Source organism: Manis pentadactyla, chromosome 5, assembly GCF_030020395.1.
Source record: "Manis pentadactyla isolate mManPen7 chromosome 5, mManPen7.hap1, whole genome shotgun sequence".
NCBI classification, from domain to species: Eukaryota; Metazoa; Chordata; class Mammalia; order Pholidota; family Manidae; genus Manis; species Manis pentadactyla.
In genome coordinates this window covers 10,984,685-11,005,462 of record NC_080023.1, presented here as the reverse complement: position 1 = coordinate 11,005,462, position 20,778 = coordinate 10,984,685, and the positions used below count along the sequence as shown (strand labels likewise).

Here is a 20,778-nt window from a genome sequence, read left to right as displayed (position 1 = left end):
GGAGGGAGAGAGGAAAGGAGGGAGGTAGGGAGTCAGGAAAGAAGACAGGTAGAGCTCCCCTACTATGAGAATACTCATATTTCATTATTAGGAAATTTCAGAACCACAAGCATGAAAATATCCCAAAAGCTTTCAGAAAAACAAGAAATTTAAAAACACAAGAACAAAGCAATTAATCATACAAATCAACAGGCTTCAGAATGTTATTACAGTAACCTTGGAAGTTAAAAGAATAAAGCAATGCTTTCAATATTCCAAATTATTAATATATAATTCCACACCAACCTATCATCTTATACATGTATAATAACATGTTTGCATATACTTAAGATCTTAAAATGTATGTCCCATTACAAGGAAGGTACTATAACACATACCCAATAAAACAAAGGCATAAACCATTAAGAAAAGGACATGGAGATCAAGACATGGACTCCACAAGAAAATAAAACTTTCTCCAGGTATGGAGGGCTACAAGAAGGATGCCTTCAATGGCAGGGAAAAAATTCAAGTAGATTATTTTTCCATGTATTGACAGAAGCTTCAGATTTCTACTGATAAATGTTGGGATTGAATTAGTGACCAGTACTTAGAAAACTAAGCAAACAAACCAAAAGAGACAATGATTAATGCCAGGTAAAACAAAGTTATATGAAAAAGAAAATGTTGTATTATGGCACAAGTCTTACGAGGTTCATCTATGGATATTATTTGCATAATATACTCCCTGATTTACACAAAAGCCCTATAATTGTTTTCAGAGGACAGAGCAGGGACAGTGTTGTGGAACAGGTAAATCAAAGTAGATAGTCAATATATAATACCCAAGATGTAGGAAATACAGAAGCATAAGCATATTATTTACAAATAATTACATGAAAAATAAAAAACATTGAAAGTGACAACTTCTAAGGAATGAGACTCAGAAGTAAACAGAAAAGAATGAGGGAGGAGACTTCTATTTTATATTATATAAGTCTATGACACTATTTGACTTTTTAACCTAGGCATACATATTTTTAAACTAACTTTTTTAAAGTTACCAGGTCGGACGGAAGGTAAAATTTGAATGTTGCAAATATTTTAAGCTTATATATAGATACAAATCAGAAAAACTATATACCAAAAAATCAAATGTGATTATGTTAGTTTGTGGAGCTATTAATCATTTTTAAATTTTTTCTAGTTTTTCCAAATTGCCTTTAATGAATGTATACTATTTTTTGTAGTAAGAAAGAAAAAATTTGAAAAAGGATAAAGTCCTTATACTCTGGTGGGGAAGCCTTCATTAGAGATTCTCAGATACTCTTCAAATACTGTAAACAGCTAAAACTCATAGGTCTAATTATCCCAAGTGCTCACTTTTACCACTGCAAGTTCTTTATAAAAAATATTCTCTTTGTTGTTTTCAATTTAAAAAATAATAGTTATAAACACATTAAAAGTTCTAAAACACATTTGTAATGAAAAGCAGGCTTGTACTAAAACACAGATATGCTTTGAATAAATGTGATTTTAAGAAACTTTGTTGTTTCTGATGGATTTTAGTTTTTTAAAAAGAAAAATATTGCAGTCTGTTATAACTCAAATTGTTTAAATATTCAAGGATGCTTGTTAGGAACAACTCATTTTCAAATTTAATAATATCACTGCTAAACAGGACAACTACCTAAAAATAAACAAAAATAAATCTTAAAAACCTCCATCCATGATACCATATTTCAAATAAATTTTCTAAAATGAGAACCTTTAACAACCACATTTTAATAACTTTCTTTTCAATCTTCAGATAGTCTCACCAATGACAGAAGTTAAAACTTTTGTAAACTGTACTTTCCTTCAGATGAATTAAACTCTGAGTAGATGGAAGGTAAAGTATTAAGGAATCAGGTATATCATAACAGTGATCATCTCAAAGTCAGAATACATTTAGTAAAATGTATATATGGCTTCTACATAAATATAATTTATTCCAAAGTTAATAAAGATTTTTTTCTTCTTTATCAAAGGCCAGTGGTCTATGGTAAAAAAGAAAAAAAATCAATGAAGTAAGGAAGAAATATATAGTTCAACTCCTTGTTAAATTAAAACATTTAAAAACTGAAAGCATACACAGCAATCCCTCCTTATTATGTCTTTTTGAAGACATTCTAATATATGTAATCTTTCTCTACGATTTTTTGGCACCTGTGAAAATTTTGACTCTAGGAACCACAAGTAGCTGAAGAGAAGTGAAATTAGTTCTGAGAAATGCATCTCCCCTTCGTCAGAGAGAATATGCTCGGGTGGTGTGCCAGGAGTGACGTAACTGCTTTGGATTGTACATTCTGGCGCTGGTTTTACTTTGCACTTTGCTGTATTTTAACAAATGTCATTAAAATTTTTACAATTCTTATAGATCTCTTTAATCTTATATTCCTATTTCAGAACTTCTCCAAGTGTGTTCTTCACACAACCTGTGATGCACAATCTTTAGGAGTGGGGTCCTGAAACTTGCAGTTTAAACATGTTTTCAGAGCTTGAGAACCTCTTTCCAGCTCAAAAGTTCTTAAGTTGTAAAATATAAGTTCTCACACCAGAGACTTTTAGGAATATATACAAATAATTTGGTTACTTTGTACTTCCATTTACATTATGGTCAGGTGAAGAGAATCAGAGGGAGAAGAAAAGTGGAAGAGGCAAGAATTTACTTGGTACTATCACAACCACTTAGCACCTTACAGAAGAAATTCCTGATTTTCTCAGGAGTTACTTTCCTTATAATAAAAGCAGAGATTCTTTCCTAAGGAGTCTTAGAAGATAGTTTAGCAGTCAAGTAATAAAAATCACACTAGATATACAAAGATACATAGTAACAACTTTTAAAGGCATCTACTTATAAACATTTGTTGGCATAAAATCATGCTCTAAATCCCTTTTCCTGAATTCCCTTTAATTCCCCAGTGAGCATTGTAAAGGTACGTAAACTACCTTTCTTCCTGCAGTTATCAAATCAATTTTTATGAGCTGAAATTAAATTTTTTGGTTTGCCCTTATACTTTGGTGAAGGGATAAGCAATTCTGATGAAAATGCTTACACAGTAAGGCTTTTTTGCAAATTGCTGAGGGACAGGAACAAGAAAGCTTAACAATAATCACTGTCTTGTTCTTTTGCTTAAAGTGGAATGAACTGACCCCCCACACATATAAAGATCACAGATATTTTAATATAGGTATGCAAATACAAAACTGCAAAATCACAGAACTGCACTTGGCAAAGCATGATCTACTCTAACTGGTAAAAGAATTTGTGTTTGTTCTTCCTTTGTCAAGAATCAAGACAGTCGTCAGAAAATGGGATGTTAATGGCAAGAAACCACTGCAGACTAAATATACAGACTGGTCAGTGCCACTCATAGTAAGGAAAACAAAAATAGTCTGTTAGTGTTCATGATCCACAGCAAAGGACACTCTCCACAGGGCTAGCTGGACGTTGCTACACCCAGTTGGCATCAGGCAGCCCTAACATGCAAGACCAGGACTAGTCTGCTTTCAGTTCCTCAAATGTGACACACTCTGCCATACATCCTGTCCCTTTGCCTAGTCAACATTTTGCCTCTAATATTTTTTCATCTTTGTGCTACTCAGGCTTCACATCTCAGCTTTATTCACTCCTTATCTAAATTAGTTGCCTTGACTCTCCCTTGACTCATTACCTCCCTAAGTGTATTATAATCCCCTCCATAGTCCAACACTCGTAACTATATGTATATATGAGTATATTACATACATATATATATATATATATATATATGTATGTATATTACACATATAACTATAAGGTCTCTCATTCCCCAGGAGGCTATACATTCCACAAGAACAGAGACTATGTCTGTTTCATACAATGTATGGCCAGGGTCTTGGACACTGCCTGGCACAAAAGTAGGTACACTTAGTGGCATAAAGTTCCGTCTTTGGTTGCTATCACTTCACATCTGTAGAATCCCAGTAAGATGAGACCCTTCCCACTGCTATGCTAAACCACAGAAACCTTAACATGAAGCACTGATAGTTTCCTGTTGACCTACAAAAACCACTTTGGAGCGGGGAAATGAAAACAAGCTGTAGTGAAGTATTTGGGGTTTAGTGATGATGGGGAGGTCCTTCTATGAGCACACTCAGTTCTCAGGCCAGTAACCTGCTGTTGACTTTCTCTGCATTCCAGAGATCTGCTTGGTTGCTTTTCTCTCTACTGACACTAACTCTTACCTTGAATAGTTTCTCTTCTCCTTTAGAAGAGTAGAACCAAATGCAAACTTATGTATATGGAAGCCAGCCAGCCTCCAAGATGGCCTCCACTGATCTTTGCCTCCTATTGTTTACATCTCTTGAGCAGTAGACCCCTCCCCAGTCGAGCAGGGCTGACCCATGTAGCTTAATAGATCATGGAAATGATGGGTTGGAGACTTCTGAAGATGGTCATAAAAGACATAGGCATTTGCCTTGAGCTTTACCATTTGCTCTAAGGGGATCCAGCAACTATCCTGTTTGGTAGCCCTGTGGAGAGATCCACATGGTGATGAACTGAGATCTCCTGCCAACAGCCTACACTAATTTGCCAGCCACATGAGTGAGCCACCTGGAAAAGGAACTGCAGCACCAGTCAAGCCTTTAGATGATACACCTTGACTGTTACCTCATGAGATCCTCAGCCAGGACCAAATAGCTAATTCTATTACTGAATTCTAACCCACAGAAATTGTGTGAGATAGTAAACGTTTATTGTTTTTTTAAGCTACTAAATTTACGGAAAACTTGTTATGCAGCAATAGATAACTAGTATGACTCACAGTACTCAAATTCACACAGAAGATTTTCTGGAAACTTTTCACTATTAATATAAAGGGAAACAAGAAATTCATTAAAAAATCTTACTCTAGACTCCCTTTTCCTTTTTTATTAGATCCCATAAAGATGACAAAGCAAATGTCTTTTTTAAATATTATAAAATGATTAAAATAAAATTCTATTCTTTTGAAAAAAGAAACAATTTCCTTGAATTGATCAGAGGATAGAATTTTCTGAAATGGTTGAAAAGAGGAGATAGAGGAGATGGGATAGAGACTACAGTGCTGCCCTGAAGATCAGGGATGGGGAGAAGAAGAAACAAATTGAGAGACTCTTCTTTTTCCATTTTGTCACAACCTGTGTTAGCAGATTTTATTGAGTCCAGCCCAAAGAAAAGATGTAAGGATCAGAGTATTGGGAGGAAAATATAGAAAAGGATATTTTGGAAGGCAATGGAGTTTGTATAACTAAGAAATGGAAGAAAAAACTTTACATGATAGCACCTGGGTATTGAGATTATTTTAAATAGGTATATGATGGCAATTTGCAGAAGTACCGACCTTATTTCTTTTTCTATGTATAGTTTCACAAATATTTTTTTCCTTTTTATTCCCTACCTTAATAAATGTAGAACATAAAATACTCCAATTATGAACAGAAAATTTGTCACAATGATTCCTAAAGGTAGCAGTGAGCATGTTTTCACCCTTTCCATGGCCAGAGAATTCTTCTAACAGAAGAATTTTGAATTCTCTTGAGATTTTTAAAAATTATTATTAAATTTCTCTTAGCCTTATCCTGCTTCCATTTTCTTTTTCAAAGTCTTCTTTCTAGGTTTCCCTCTACTTTTATTACAACACAGGCTAGAAAAAAGAAAAACTAAGGTAATTAATGGTGCAGCAGAGAATGTTTACCCTTTAAAATCTTCATAAGGTCTTTTTAAAGAAGACTAGGAGAAACAATGAAAAAATTTTACTTATCTATTGCTACCAATTAATGTTGACCTTGTCTTGCATTAGAATTTCTAAGAGTTTTCTTTCTAGATAAGCCAAGGAAATAAACAGAAGGAATTTTTTGTAATCAAAAGCTGCTGAATTCTCTTCTTAAACAGCAGATCCAAAACACAAATGCCACTGCAACTGTCAGGATAACAGTGAAAAAGAGCAAGACCCCAACCTACAGATACTCAAAAAACGTCTGGATTTTGTTTAGAAGCAAACTGTCTTTGTTAGTTTGTAACTAATCTGTAACTGTCTATATTAGTTTGTGAGGAGAATTACTGCTGCCACATTAGCAACAATCATTAATGAGCTCCTGAGCTTCTTAAGTTCCTCAACAATAATGGAATTAGAAAGACAAGAAACTCCTTTACAAACTAAATCCAGAAATGGGACAAAAATTTTAGGTGATGATTAGCACATACTGCCAACTCAGCACTGAGCCACAACTTTGCTGCCAACCCTGAAGTTCCAGAGTTTTTAGTCTAAATTTTGTGAGGGAGTTCTTAGTTGGCTTTATAGAATTAAAAACATAGAAAGATTAGAAAATAACACACAGATTTGATTCAAAGAGAAATCCTGAGCCAGAACCAAAGAGTTAAGCTGCTCCTGAATTTCTGACCCATAGAAACTGTGTGATGTAATGTTTGTTATCCTAAGCTTCTAACTTTTGGAATAATTTACTATGCAGCAATAATAACATATCTCTTATTACTTAAGTTCACGTAGTTCACCAAATTTTCAACATTAATAAAAAAGGCAAAGAGATGTATAAAGAAATGTAAAATAATTAGTTACATGCAGTGTACAGACAAATGAAAACATGTCTGTTAAAATTTCTTTAGGCACAGTTAATAACAAGACTGATATTGTAAGATCAGTGGGGTTGATTCTTTTTCCTCACAGAAGCTACTACAAAATATCCTCTTTCAAAGTCCTATGATACAACAGTAGCAGAAAAATAGGGAAGTTAATCTAGGATAATTCTAGGTTGAAATCAATTCAAATTGTGAATGCAAGTATTCCAAGGATTTTTTAAAAATTTTGTGTTTGACAGAATTCTAGAAAAGTGAATATACTATATACTTTTAGTTCTATTCTTCATCCTATAGTGAACTGTGGAGTGTCTCTTAACAGTGTGGTTTTTTCTTAAATAACAGACATGGCTTTACATTTCTCTCTGTATAAATCAGCATAAATCCAAATAAGCTACAAAGTAAAAAGTATGACATTTCACAAAAACAAAGGTTCTTATTAACAAACTTGTAATAGAATTTATAGATGACATAGGTGCTATTTAGTGTTCGGCTGCAACATAAAAAATGGTTAAGATAAGCAGAAAAAAAAAATATATATATTTATAGAAGTCACCTACCCTTAAGAGGATCATGCTCTGCTCTCATAATATCAATAAGGGAATTTTCCAAAGAGTGCATATTCAAACTGTCATACATTCTACTTCGATCCTAGAAGAGAAAAAAAAGAAAAAACTCAATATGATACATGCAATTTTTAAAGTGATGATAAATGTATTATCTAAATCTGCATACATAAAATAGGACATCTGATTAATATTACTATTCAGATTGCATCCTAAGACAATACCAATAACTAAGGATCTCATGAGCTACAGTATTTCTTGTATTGGAAGACAATACATTTTATACATTTATCTCCAAAATCAGACATCAAAAGTAATCTTATTTCATTGGCAGTATCAATGCAACACAGCAAAATAATTTTTGTTATCATTCTCAACTAATGAAGATTTTTGAAATGTTCTAACACAGAAAGCATCTTTAGCTGTTATTTAACTTTGAAAGTTTTCTCACATACCTAGGAAGACACTGACACTTGAAAACCAAATACTTTTGGGAAAGTACTCAATTCCATAATTGCACCATACTTTAAACATCTCTCAAACATTGTATGTTATTTGACTTTAGTAGTCAGTATTTCATAATAATAAGTGCACAAACATCTTATATAGCAAAAATCAAAAGCATAAACCACTAATATCAGAAAAATAGACTAACATATAAAATGTTTATATTCAAATCTTGATCTCTAAAATCCTCACATATTGGTCTCTGCATTTCTAAACTTGCCTCCCCTCAACACCCCCAGCAAAAAAGGTAGGTCAGAGAAGAGAGGGTGAAAGCATTCTATCTTTTGAAGTTTCCTACCTCATCAAGTCTCAGAACAAGTCTTCTGTGTAGCTGGAAGTCTTGTTTGCTGAATGTTAAATCTCTCAGCTTGCTTACGAGAAGGAATCTGATTCTGTAACACTCATGAAATGTATACTGTATATTCTTCTCAACATACAATGTATTCGAACAAATGTATATAGCAAACTATTACAGCAATCTCTGGCTAGTGCCTCCAAATCACCAAGGAGTCTTTTCCCAAGGTATGTCATTGTAACCTCCACCTATTTAAGTGTGCTTATACGTATACTTGTGCAAGTGTGTGTACATGTGGGAGAGGTAAGACAGGCCATTTTTAACTCTCCAAAAATGATTATCACAAAAAGCAAGTCATCATAAAAGTGGGGAAAAACTGTCTCCACAAAAATCAAAATTAGGAACTTCTTAACCTGGGTCCATGAGCTTCTAGAAGGACCAAAAAATCTGAGATTAGATAGTATGTGCATGTACATGTAATTCTTTTCTGAGGAAGAGGTTTATGGCTTTCATCATTTTCCCAAAGGAGTCCAAAATCCAGAGAAAATTCAGAATCAGCCTTTTTAGAAAGCTGAAGAAAAACATAAGAAGCTTTCCTGGGAATATGTTGATTTATTTACTCTACTTGATGTTTAAATTAGGGTTGTGAGATATTGAAAGCTAGGAGGCCAGAATCAGTATTTTAGACTAAACAAGTTGCTTTCAAGGAATTTAAAAGTACGAAAAGTAACACTGAAAGATGGAAAGAATGCAAGACCAGAGGCTCTTATTCCAGCTTTATCATCAATTAGCTATACTGGTGTCCTTTACTTATTTGTTCTTAAAAACTCCTGGGATATAACACACACATCAGTTCCAGGGTTCATTAGAACAGGGAATTCACTCACAGAGAATAACTGGGCTTTAATGGTGGTTCTCAAACTGAAGCTTGCTTCAGAATCATCTGGAAAGCTTGTAAAACATGCAGATTGCTGAGACCCATCAACAGAGCCTAATTCAAATGGTTTGTAGTTGCCCCTAAGAATCTGTATTTCCAGTAAGTTCCCAGGTGATACTGCTGGTGTGGAGATTACTTTAAGAAGCTCTGAGCTTCTTGATCTTGAGTAAGTTACTAAACATCTTTAGACTCTCTTCCATCTTCTAGAAGATAATCATATTGGGCTAGATGATGCCCAATGTCCACTTTAAAAATAATAGAAATAAGAGCAAAAGACTCATAGTACTATATAATAAATGAAATAAAGCTAGACTAGAGAAGAGCATGGTCCTTCGGCAAAAATGACATGGAATTTTAGCAATCTATCCAAATATTTCTGTCTTCTGTGCTTCCACTATGCTTTGTTCATAACCATTTTGTTGACTTCCCTGCCTCTGCCACTACACTTCCCTTTTAGGAGTAGGGACCTTCTAATTATAGAACATAGCTAGCTAGCTCTCAAAGGTCTGTTGAATGAATAGTACTTTATCTCTACAATAAAAACTGTGAAAATGTTTAAGTTGAACTCTGAGGGCAAACTCTGTACTTTTAAAATGGTAATTATAAAAGACTATAAAAATTTCTCAGAATCCTCCATGGAATAGGTACTTAAATGTTAACTGACTAAACTAGACAAATACCAGATATTAATATGCCTTGCTGCCAACCTGAATTTCTGACCACACAATAGAAGATTAAGTGCTCTTATATTCAAAGTTCCAAATGTATTTAAAGTAGAATTTAAAAATGTAAACTGTTATGGCATACAATTAAGCAAAAAGAATCTCAGAAGGTATGCTATATCATATATATTCTAAGAGTATATTATAAATACTTTATATTCTATTGACCTTGAATTCTTGCAAAGAAAATGTGTTATACTTCAGGGTTATCTTCTCAAACTGATGTTTACTGAACAGAAAGAATCTTTAGTCAATTTACGAACTTAATTAGTGGTGACTATTAGCATCAACCCAACGATATTTCCCACACAATATTTTCTTTTTCCTTTTCTTTTTTTTTTGGCTACCCTTTTCCTCCATTTCAAGGAGTGTGATCTTGCTTTACAGCACAGTAAAATTATGAAGTAATTCTATATACACTGTCAGTAGGCCATGGGCAATACTTAAGGTATGAAGGGAAAATACATAAGCAAGCTATTCAATAGCTATCAGTGACCACTACACAATAAACTCTGACAAATGTTATTCAAAAAGCTTTATAGCTTTAGTTCCTGAATCATAGATGCCCACTTATAAGGTCCCCTATTTTCCTTTGCATATCAAGTCTTTCATCATGAAACAAACTCCTACTTAGCAAAGAAAATACCAAGGCTATTTTAAAAGTATTAGCTAAGTCTACTTTGGTAAGTATCAACTGCATCCCACATGATTTTTAAAGTACCAACACAAAATAGCCTTCAGCAAGCAAAGAGCTAATGATATTTCAAAACTACTTTCTGGATTTAATGAAACCTATAGGAGCATGTTAAAAAAATACAGATAATTCCATTTAAGTACAGTGTGGGGATTAAAATACGACTTGTAAAAAAACAACAGAAATAAATCTGATTATAAAACACTTATACATTTTTCTGAAATAAGGATAGTAATTTGTGTTCATTCAAACTACCACTGGCTTAAATAAAAATGAAATGGAAATCCTGAAACTATATTAAGGTTACCATAAACACGCCAAAACTGATTAGCATAAATTAATACGGAAAATCAAAGTAATGTAACTTACATTTGTTACTACATGGCTATTTGAAAACAGCTGAGCTATTTCACAAAAGTAAGAATCTCTATCAGGAAAATTTTATTGCAATCTATTTTAAATATTAAAACTATCTGGCTGAGAATCAACTAAATGGACTTTCAGAAACTGAGACTACAGAATCCCACAAGGAACATGCAAAAATTAAAAACACATTGATGGAAAAACTATAATCTCTTATATTCTAATATTTTATCTTTTTTTAAACCGAGACATTGCCACAAAGACTTACAGATAGAAATGGCAATAAAGTCCTAGAAAGATTGAAAAACACAGAAAGAAGTAACCTTATCTTAAAAAAAATAACCTGGAAAAAAATTATAAATGCTGAAAAATAACTAAGGAGATGAACAACATTAAAATAGTACCACAAAAGGAAGTCAAACTTAATTAAGAGGAAACTTTGTAATGGGATGTTACATTTTTGCCTTGTTAGACTCAAAACCCTGTTCTATTTCAAAAGAAGTCATCAAGTAGAACTCCTTCCTCTTGACAATGAAGTATTTCTCCCAAAGAAAAAGGAAATGAATCACAGAAAAACACTGTATTGTCATATTTAAAGACATACTAGACGTTTGAACATACATTCTTCTGCCTAAGTAGAAAGATCAGCTTTTCTTGTGTATTTTTTGTATTTAGTTCTCCCATTTTTCTTTAAAACAGCAAAGTTGTACTAATACCATCTCAACTTTAAGTAAATACTGATTATACATCCCTGATGACACTCCACTACTGCACTGTATAAAATTAGCAGCAGATGTAGCACTCACATCTCATGCTGTCATATCATTCTCTAGTTGTTCCACACAGGTAACCTGTATTTATTCAACTGGTCTTTTACCTTCTCAGAGGCAAAGAACAGTACTTCCCTCATATATCCCAAGTGTAATGAGAACACTATCACATACACAATGAACATACATTTCTTTGACCTTCCTTTAGTATTATGATCCTCAACAAAATGCTATACAGTGATTCTGAAAAAAATTTTTTTTTAATTTAAGGTCCAAAATGGTCACTGGTACTTACACTGGTTAAGATAAATGGATAGGCAAGTAACAAAATATTTGGTATAAGAATGTCAAGTAATCAAGTATAATTTAAAAAGCTGCACATAAGATAGGAAACAAAAAAAGAAAGTACCTATTACCTAAGCAGGTATAAAAGCACATTTTCTCATTTTCAGTGTTAGCCATTTGATGACTACCAATGTCTCTGATGCTCATCTAATTTAAGAGCCACAATTTAAGGATTTATTATATGGAAAACTGAACTTGGTCTACTACTATATACATTTTCTGTAAGTGAATAAAAAGTGCAAATACTGTATTTCTTCTAAAAGAGATCCCTAAATTATCATTTACCACATTATCATAGTAGCCTGGGTATTAATGATTGGTGGAAAATACCTCGATTAATTGAAGGTTGTTTGTGCAATATATGACAGTAATTTATGTTATGTTTTATATATGACAGATGAGTCATATATAAACTTGTAATAACCCTAAGCTACTAGTATATTTATTTTATTTAAAATATTCAAGTATTAATGACAACATATGCTGTAACCTTAATATCTTAATGAATAAACATACCGTAACCTTAATATCTAATTGACAATTCAATTTTAAGGTAATTTAGAATTTATACTTTGAGTATGCTTCTTACAAGGGTAACTAGTTAATACTATTTTAAAGAAAGTAATTCTTAACCTTAAAAACTTAATAGAGATAGCTATACTCATTTTAAAGTAAAAAATGTGCACAACTTAATTTGTTTTTAAGAGCTTTAAATTTGAAGATTCTCCATTAAAGTAAGTTTTTAAAATAAGGAAATGTCAATCTGAAAAATTTTATATACTACTGAAAAAAAAAAGTTTTACGAAACTGTATCTTTCCCATTTACTGAATTCAATTATATATCCAGCTCTTGGTATAGGTAAAGACTAAAGTATCCAGGTATAAGAATTAAGACTTCAGTTCTACAATGTAGCATATTTAGGCATCATCAATTTGAGACTAAAGTAAAAAAAAAAAGGTTAAAAGTTTTAAAACAGCATATTTGCTAACTACAGTTTATTAGTATTAAAATGCTGCAGATGATGAAAAAAGATCAGAAATGAAAATAATCTCCTCAGATATCTAAGTGCTTAAGTATTTTCCATAATTTTAACCCTGCAAAATAGGAACTTCCTAACAATTTAAAATACCAATTGCAGTTTGTAGCTGCTGCTGTATTTTTAAGAACCTCAACTTCAAATACCTCAACCTTTTATGGAAAGATAGAAACACAGAACAAATTTTGTATAATAAGTAACCTTAGGGTACTCAAAAGAGACAATAATATTGCCTTAAGACTAGTTGGGAGTTCACACACTGCACCTTCACTACCTGGGATCAATGCCCATCCCTTTCCCCCAGGAAAGCAAGACCCTTGTATTATAAAAATAAAAGGTGAGGGGCACGGAAGAAAAGAAATGGCAAAATAGATCACAGAAAGTGTAAGAGCTCAAAAGGCCATCATGATTCTAGTTCAAGGTCCTCATTTTATAAATAAGGAAACTATGACTCAAAGAGATAAACGCTCATAAACTGTGTCATCCAATGTCATTAAAGATTGTGAGAAGAGGAAGAAGATTCAGATTTCAGACCTTCTTTCCTTCTAGTTCGGTTCACTTGCCATTAGATTTTCTTTACCATTGTCTTAAACCTCATCACATTACACCTCTGGCTCAAGAATCCATAGGGAATGCCAGTATCTTAGCAGTTTATAAAAAATACTACCTTCAAGAACAAAATCCTTTTCCCTAAAATGAATTACCTAAAATCCTAGGTTATAAAATAGCTAAGAGCAGAGTGACTTTGATGAAGACTCAGTAGGGCCTGGAGCCCTTCATCCTATATAGCATCTTTGGAGAGTCCAGTGTTAACATTCATCTTTGCAACATGTCCTTGCATTTTCTAGCATTTCACCAACTGAAACCATCTCAATAACCTAATTTCTCAGCATCTACCCCTTGCCCTCATGGGTCCTTTATGCAGTGAATCTGTCCTCTTTCTTCTCCACAGATACCTATCATTCTCATACATTTATCTTCTTGCTTTTGCCTGTACATGCTCTTCAAAGCATTATGTCCTTTCCTCTCTAAAGACATGTCCCTTTGTTACCTTCAAAATAATTATCATAATTTTCCTTTTCTAATATACCCTATCCTAAGCATTTATGTATTCAATTTGAACAACACAGAAGTGCTACCATAAAAATGTCACTAATATGGCCTAACAGAGCCAGAGTGGAGATGAGAGCAGAAACAGATTGATAAGTAACTTACATTAACAGGACAATAAATCGCAAATCATATGAGATAGCTATTTCTAAGTGGTATCTGGCAGGACTACTTTGGTAAATAGGTAGGATTTGCCTAAAGTAAATGCTAATGGTTGATACTGAAGTTACTGCTAACCCTCCAGATTATAATGCTATTTACAATGTATTGTTAATCTACATAGTCCTTGTGAAATCACCGCATGTTGATAAATTAATTAAGGAACGGCCTTAGCTAAGGGTACCACAGCTCCATGCATCAGACTCCCACGTTGTCAAATCTGTGCTTATTCAAAACTTGGGCTCTGTAAGAAAGAATTCTCATATGCAAGGATTCAGTTTTCTATCTGTCCCATAATAACTCTCCTCACCTGGTACCCAGTGTGCAATTTTAGTCTGTAGACTAAGAAATAACATTTTGTAACAGCAAAGAGCTTGAAAGTAATCTGAGGAAGACTGACTTCCAGCTTTTTGACTCAGGGTTTTTCCACAGGAAACCAATTATCTGGGAGATAGTTAATACAAGGGCAGGGCCAAAATACAGAATAAAGAAATATTATGCCATAAAGCTTTTTAGAAAGGTGAAAAACTGAAGATAGGGTTTTAGAAATCTATCTTGAGACAAATACAGATTTCATGACAAAAATATTCTGTAAAACATTAATGAAATATAAAATTGGATGCTAGGAAAACATGATTTTGTACCTAATGCCAAATAATTCTCAAAAGAGGCTAAATCTGTTCAGTTTGACTGATGTTTAAAGTCAGGTGCTGTTGGGTATATAATTTTTTCCAAAAATTTATTATGTTTTGGAAATACAAAATGATTATGAGTTACTTTTAAATTTGAAAATGAAGCATTTTATATACTAATAGTTTAGGTCAAGTGACCCTTTAAAAATAAATTGCTTAAATGCTCTCCGACATATGCTTAAATAGGTGTAATTGGAAAATAATAAATCCTACTCATAATATAAATACTAAACTCCTAGCCAAAATCCTGAAAAATATACACTGTGCAGCCTACCTGGTCTATTCTGGATGTTCCGGCTGCAGTGCACCAACTATCTTGGAGAGAATCTGAGCCCCAAGCTGGTAACTGCAAACTAGATCTCACCTTCAATAGCATAGAAGTTTTCATCAGAAATATGCAGTTCTCTTCCCCACACCCACCCGCAAAAAAAAAGGAAGAAAACAAAAAACAATCAAAGTTCTTTCCTTTTTTATCTTTGTTCCTTCCTATAAAGAGTCTAGGGAAAAAAATCTCATTTTAAATAACAATAAGGGAACTTTATTAATCTATAGTATTAACAAAATATTAAAAGGCCTGGAAAAAAATGTCTAATCATAATTATTAGGCCACATTTAGGGGAAAAAAATCACTGAACCAGTGAAGACAAATTTTAATTCGATGTAAAAAGCCCTAATATTGTTTTCCTGTAATCATAGCTGTACTAAGTATAGTCTAATGTACGTACAGCTGATCATTGTCAAATCTATGCACAATTACTGAATATTGTAGGTTAGCTATATTGGAGGAGCCATATATTTTGGTGGCCTATTAAAGATTAATAAAGCATTCTTACAGAGCTGCCAATTAAAAGCTTCAAGTAAGAAATACAGCAGGTTATTCTACATTTTATGAAGCTTATTTTCTGTTGTGTGTTTAGACAACTTTTCACAGTCTCAGTTTTCTCCTTACAGGTATTTTAACCTTTGATAATTAAATTATATGCTTAAAAACTAGGACTTTGTTTATAATCCATTAATAGTACCATAACTACTAGTCAACCACCACCCAATTTCCTATTTTGAAAGTTTAACATTAGAAATAAGGCCATTTACAAACCATTCTTACCTGTAAGGGTAAGAGTGTATTACTATTGTTGTCTGTTCTGAACACATTATCTTCAATCCAAGATTTTGGAGTCAGTGATGGAGTAGAGCGAGTAAATTTCGGTGGTGCTATGACATTACCAGAAAACGGTTTCTTCAATGGAGATATCTGGTTCATAGTTCCTGGAATTCCCATGTTTCCAGTTCTACGATGATCTCTGCCATGCATTGCTCCCCATGACATACTTCCAGTACCCCAGCCACTGCTCTGATGGTTGCTCCAAGGAGATTGTTTCAGAAGAGGCTGGGGAAAACACATCTATTTAAAATTATAGGCATTTAAAGAGTTCATAATTCAACTTCAAAATTAGGCCTGAACTAAGACTATCTTTAAAAAATGAAACATTTTAAGGCAACAGGTTATATCTTAACTAGTTTACAAAAAGTAATATGCTCCAGATCTTTCTTTTGAAGTGTTTTTGCTTTTATTTCACTTAATTATCCATGAACTGTTAAGCAATTATCTGATGTTACTACCCATAGGTGGATCCACTGAGATATCCTGAAGATAAGCAACTAGATGATTTGATTATTCTGGGAGATATCTTAATAATGCAAGTGTATTAAATTAATTTTCAAAAATAAATTATATTCCAAGCTAGAATTTATGGCAAGAAAAGTTAAGTCATTACAATGGAAAATCCACCAAGGAGCTGTAACTGCAGGTTTTTGAAAAGTATTAATTGCTAGCAACCATACATCAATAAGCATGTACTTTAGTAATTCTGGGCTAATGTTTAGCTTAATGAAGTGTGGACCGTGCAGTTGCTATAAATCAGTTAGGTTAATGTTAAGCACTCTTAAAATTACACCTGCTTCTTATAAAGAAAATTTTAAAAAGCCTCTGATCCATAATACCTATTTTTAAAAAATTAAATGCCAATATAATCATGAATATATACTACCATTTTCCCTCTACATAGTTCAAAAACAAAGCTAAGGAACCAGGGACAAAACCATTCCGTTCTTGAAGGCCTTACTTTCCTCTCTGACACAGTATTCAAATTTCTCTTCCAGTGATCTAAAATTCCGTATGACAGCTGTGTGATCTCTTACACCGCACTGAGACCCATCTTTTGACAAAAAGCAGATTAAAGTCAAATATGGATCATGGTATATGGAGTTTTAATGTTCTATAGCATGGCCTTAAGAATACTAAAATATCTGTAAGTAATTTTCTGTGGCAAGTTTCCAGTTAAAAAATGAAGACCCTGACATGTATACGAAGATAGCTGCTCAAGATTATGTAAATCGTGGAAAAGTAGATCACTTCAAAATTCCTTATTTTCAATCGTTATAGGACACATACCCCTTTCTCAGTAAGAAACCAGTGATTCAACAAGAACTGGTAACTGTTACTCCTTATTAATGTAAACTGCCAACTGTTACTTTGGTTAATTTAGATAATATTCACCTTTAAAAAGGTTAACCCTTAAGACTTGAACTGGTCAATGTAAAAAGTTCTACGAGTAAATAAGCAAGTACTGGTTTAAAGTCCAGTTTTGCTTCTCTCTCAATCGTTACTCACGCCAACGGCCTTAAACAAAATGATCAGTATACTAAATGCTAACTACGTTACAGAAGAACAACAGAACACTTTTTCAACGTCAATTAGCCAACCCAGCAGTCACTCAAACATCGCATTGCGAGGATAACAAAACGATCTTGAATCAGAAAGGACCCGGATGAATAAAAAAAAAAAAAAAAAACAACTGCCCGGCGTTATTCCAGAATTTCATGACCTGCTTTGATTACGAACACCCCACAATTCAAGGGAAACTTAAGGTTAGGGCCACCAAAAATGTAAAAGCCTTCCTCTTCAAAGCAACACACAATCCCAGATTCAAGTTTAGTTTTGCTTTAAAACCCACCAAGTATTACCGAAATGTTAACAAGCACAGACTCTAAACACAATCTTGGGGCACCTCAGTTTGAACCGAGTGCGCCGTGACCAGTTCCTCTGGAAAGCGTCTGACAGCTCAGAGGACTGAGCCCACGCAGGCAGGCGGGTCGCGGGCGCCGCGGGGCCGGGGCCGCTCCTCTCCCGACGCCGGGCCCTCGGCCGGCCGGGCGCAGCCGCGCGGCGGGTAGGTCGTCGGGCCGGCGGCCGTTTCACCGGCTACACGGCTCGTTGGCCAGTTAGGAACGAGGAGACTCGAAAGAAAAAAAGCCCCTCGGCCTGCTCCTCATTGGACGACCGGAAAAAGTCACGGGCCCTCAAACGCACCGTCTCCGGTAATCATTTTCCTACTCCTCAAGTTCGCTTCCCACGGCCGCTCGCCCACGCCGCCGCCCGAGCCCGCCGGCCCCCGCCCGTCCTCTCCGCGTCTCCCAGGCGCGAGGGTCCCGGGCCGCGCCGACCGGGCCCGGGAGAGACGACGCGCCCGCCAGCCGCCCGCGCCCCCGGCGCAATTCCGCCGGCCCCAGGGCCCACCGCCTCGCCGGGTCGTTCGAGGGGGCGCCCGGCCGGAGCGGCTTCCAGCGCAAACCCTCCTCCGGAGCCCCGCAGCCCACGGTGGCCACTGCCGTCCGCCCTTCCGGGCGCTGGTGACCCGAGTCCCTTCACCGCTCTCCGCCCTCCCAGTCCGGCTCTCACCGGGCCGAGTGGCCCGCGTCGCTGCTTCCGGGGCCGCCCGGGGCCGAGTCCGGTCTCCGGCAGCCCCCGCCCGCGGCCGCTCCGGCCCCGCGGCGCAGCCGGGCGCCGCCCGCCGTACCTGGTGGTGGTTGTAGGAGTTCCTCTGTTGCAGAAAGGCGGCGGCTGCCGCCTGGTGCTGCTGCTGGAGCTGCGGGCTGACGGGCGACCTCCGGCTCTGCGGCTGCTGCGGCGCCGCGGGCGGCGGGGGCTGCTGCTGAGGTAAATTCATGGCGGGCGGCGGCGGGGGCACGGCGGTCGCCGAGAAGGGGCCTCCGAAGCCGCCGCCGCCGCCGCCGCCCGCCGGCACGCTGAGCCCCGCGCAGCTGTGCGGGGACACGGGCGAGAAGCTCGGGAAGAAGGCCGGGTTCATGGACGACGGCAGCCCCGGGTAGAAGCCGTTCTCTGAATCGGGGCTGGGCGGCGGCATGGCGTTGAGCGAGCCGCCGCCGCCGCCCGGGGTGGCGGCCGACGAGCCGGGCTGCGGCGGCTGCGGCTGCGGTGGCTGCTGGGGCGGAGGCGGTTGCTGTTGGGGCGGAGGCGGCGGCTGCGGCTGGGGCGGCGGCGACGCGGTCTGCACCGACCAGGGGGTGCCGAAGCCGGGCAACGGCGGCGGCGACGCGGAGCTGCCTCCCCCTCCGCCTCCGGGGGGCCCCCCGCCCCCGCCGCCGCCGCCGCCCGGGTGCGGAAGGTCCGGGCTCTGCAGGCTGCTGAAGGCGCCCGCGCCGAGCGCCCCGCCAGGCAGGAGGTTACTGGGACTGTTGAGCAGTGGGTGGTTGGGGGACTCCATGGAGCCCGGCGCGTTCACCGGCGGCGTCGAGGGGGCCAAGCCCGCATTGGGGGGCTCGGCGGCGCTGCCCTCGCCCGCGGTCTTGCGAGGGCTGCCCGCGCCTCCGTGGCGGCGCCGCGGGGCTGCGGGCGGCGAAGGCTGGAGCTGCGGGAGCGGGGGCAGGTCGTCCGGGCGCTGCCGCGGGGCGAACTCCTGCGACGGGTGGTGCTGCGAGTGCGGGAGGCTGAACGGCTGCTGTTGCTGGCGCTGGAGGAGCGGGCCGGGCGGCGGCGAGCTGAACCGGCCGGGGCAGTGGAGCGGCGGCGGCTTCGAGTCCGGAGGGTGGGAAAGGTGGGGCGGGCTGAACTCTTTCCTCTTCTGGCTGCTCAGCTGCTGCTGCTGCTGCGGCTCACTGAAGTCCTGCGGGGAGGAGGTGCGGCAGCAGCAGGAGGCGGAGGAGGAGGAGGGGTGGTGCAGACTCGGTTTGAAGTCCTGGGAGGGGAGGAGGTGGGTCACACCCGCGTTCGTGCCGCCGCCGGGGTTCTGGTTGGGGAGTTTCTCCGCGGCCGCCGCCCCCGAGAGCGGCCGCGCCGGCTGCTGTGTCAGCCCCAGCAGCAGCTCATCCTGCATGGTCTGCTGATGCGCCAGGAACGGGGAGGAAGAGGAAGCGGCGGCGGCCGAGCTGCCTGCGCCGCCGCAGCTGAGGGGGATGGAGAAAGGGGAGGCGGCCTCCGAGAAGCCGGTGACAGGCAACGGCGGCGGCGAGAGCGGGCCGAAGGGCGTGGCGGAGGGCAGCGGGGCGGCGGTCGCGGTGGGTCCCGAGGCGTAGGGACGGTACGTCCCGCCGCTGAACAGGGGCCCGGGGCTGCTGCTTCGGAGCGGGGCGGTCTGCAGCACCCCAAACCCGAAGTCCCTCATTTATCAGGCTGGCGGCAGCGGGAGGAGACGCGCTCCGTCCGCTGCCCCGCCTAGGAAGCCGCCGGATCTGGGCCGGCGCGGCCGTGGTGAAAGGAGGGGGAGTCAGTGAGAGCGGGACACCGTGATTGAGCCAGGGGCACCCACTTCAGCCCCGCCGGCCCCCGCGGCCGTCCCCGTCGCCTCCCGAGACCCGCTCGGGCGCCTCCGCAGCCGCCGCCGCCCTCGCCGCTTAAGAACCCCGGAACGTACGTCAGCGCCACCTCACAATCGCACCGCCCCCCGCGGTGCGTCCCGGCACGCGCGGACGCGAGGCCGCCGCGCCCCCTCCGCCCCGCCCCTCATTGACAGGCAGGCTCGTCCAGAGGCGCCCGCGGACTCCGGGGAGGGCGGGGGAGCGCGGGGCCGAGCGGCGCGGCTCCTGGGGCCCCTCCCGCACCCAGGGAAAAGGGGAGGCCGGTGGAGGCGGAGGGCGGCCGACA

General features: G+C 39.2%; 1 protein-coding gene across 9 annotated transcripts in view; it reads right to left on the bottom strand.

Annotated features, from left to right (window-relative positions):
* The window catches only part of CPEB2 (cytoplasmic polyadenylation element binding protein 2), a 63,229-nt gene extending 42,780 nt beyond the window's left edge, over nucleotides 1–20,449 (bottom strand). For 3 of the 9 annotated variants that reach the window (XM_036921093.2, XM_036921094.2, XM_057502110.1), the window contains exons 1-4: nucleotides 18,695–20,449; nucleotides 15,943–16,224; nucleotides 15,112–15,201; nucleotides 7,201–7,291 (exon numbers count right to left, since the gene is read on the bottom strand). In XM_036921093.2, the coding sequence (XP_036776988.2) occupies nucleotides 7,201–7,291; nucleotides 15,112–15,201; nucleotides 15,943–16,224; nucleotides 18,695–20,299 (2,068 nt within the window). In that variant the 5' untranslated portion in view covers nucleotides 20,300–20,449. The other 6 variants (XM_036921095.2, XM_036921096.2, XM_057502111.1 and 3 more) reach the window with 4 other exon arrangements.
* Nucleotides 20,450–20,778: the final 329 nt, after the last annotated feature.